Below are 1,462 nucleotides of genomic sequence, written 5' to 3'. Positions count from 1 at the left end.
ATGGCTGAGATTAAAAATAGAGTTTTGCTACCGCTGGCTATCGCACTGCTTACGGTCACCACAAGCGTTACCAGTTGCCGGGAATCCGTCGGATGTGATCCCGACCGGCCAGAAACAGCAACGTGTCAGAACAGCACGGCCGAATGGACGTTGGAACCGAGCCTCATCGATTGCAGTGTTTATCTAAACTGCCTTTTCGGAACAGGCCTGATAATCTGCTGCCCGGACGGCGAGTATTTCAATCCCGAAACTCTGGTGTGCGAAGATTCAGCCAACGTGGAATGTGACATAATATGTACTGATACGACGACTGAAATCGATGGAGCGGAAACAACCTTAGACCCGGACGAGACTACTCCATTGCCTGAAGATACGACGACGGTAGTGCCTGAAGATACGACGACGGTAGTGCCTGAAGATACGACGACGGTAGTGCCTGAAGAAACCACTACAGCGCCAGAGGATACTACAACGCAAGATCCAGACACTACAACGCTCGATCCAGACACTACAACGCTCGATCCGGACGAAACCACAACTACGCTACCGGAGGATACTACGACAACGCTGGATCCAGAGGAAAGCACAACCGAGGACCAGGGAACTACTGAACCGGCTCCCGAGACGACCACCGAGGGAGCGAATGAACTGGAAACGCTTTGTGCTGCCCAGAGTTCCACTGAAACGGTCGAGGTACCCTATCCGGGCCACTGCAATCAGTACGTGGTCTGCACGAACCGAGAGTTTGTCCGCGTGGAGTCATGCCCAGCAGGACTACATTTCAATCCGCTGCGGTCGGTTTGCGATGCACGCAATGCTGCCGAATGTTTGGACTTTGTTTGCCAAGATAATCCGGCCGGAACAGTGCTGATATTGAAGAGTATTAACACCTGTGACAAGTACGTTGGGAATGGTAAACGAGGTCAGTGACAGACAGGACTTAGCACTAATGCAAAGTATTTGTTCCAGATACTACATATGCTTCGGAAGCATGGTGCAGGTACGTCAGTGCGCTCCTGGAACCGTTTACGATCCGGAGAACAATTGGTGCATCGTAGACAATGCGGAAACTCCGTGTGAGGTAACGTGCATGAGACTATTAACTCGAATGGCGAAGGATTAACTACTAAACCTCTAACCCCCCCTCTCTATCCTTCTACAGCGCGAACGTCCTCCACCACCCCCGGAGTCAGTCATCGCACAATGTAGGGTTGAAGATGAACTCTCCAAGATTCGGCATCCATCGCTGTGCGCTGTGTACTATCGCTGTATAAACGGTGTGATTATTGTACGCCAATGTCCCGCCGGACTCCTGTTTGATACTGTGCGCGAGCAGTGCAATCGTGAGAGTGAAGTTAATTGTGAAGCACCGGCACGAACCGGCCAAAATTAATAAGAAGGAAACTAACTTTTTAAAATTAAACCTCCTGGCCCCTTTTCAATTACACAATAAGTCGTATTC

At 50.5% G+C, this 1,462-nt stretch overlaps 1 protein-coding gene across 1 annotated transcript in view; it reads left to right on the top strand.

Annotated features, from left to right (window-relative positions):
- Positions 1-1,462, top strand: part of LOC126574237 (chitin-binding domain protein cbd-1-like) — a 2,265-nt gene continuing 803 nt past the window's right edge. Inside the window, exons 1-3 of the mRNA XM_050234304.1 lie at positions 1-899; positions 970-1,081; positions 1,163-1,343. Coding sequence (XP_050090261.1) covers positions 1-899; positions 970-1,081; positions 1,163-1,343 — 1,192 coding nt within the window. The remainder of the gene's footprint in view (positions 900-969; positions 1,082-1,162; positions 1,344-1,462) is intronic.

This window comes from Anopheles aquasalis, chromosome 3 (assembly GCF_943734665.1).
Source record: "Anopheles aquasalis chromosome 3, idAnoAquaMG_Q_19, whole genome shotgun sequence".
NCBI lineage: Eukaryota > Metazoa > Arthropoda > Insecta > Diptera > Culicidae > Anopheles > Anopheles aquasalis.
Note: the sequence above shows the minus strand (reverse complement) of the source record. Positions and strands in the feature narration are given on the sequence as shown.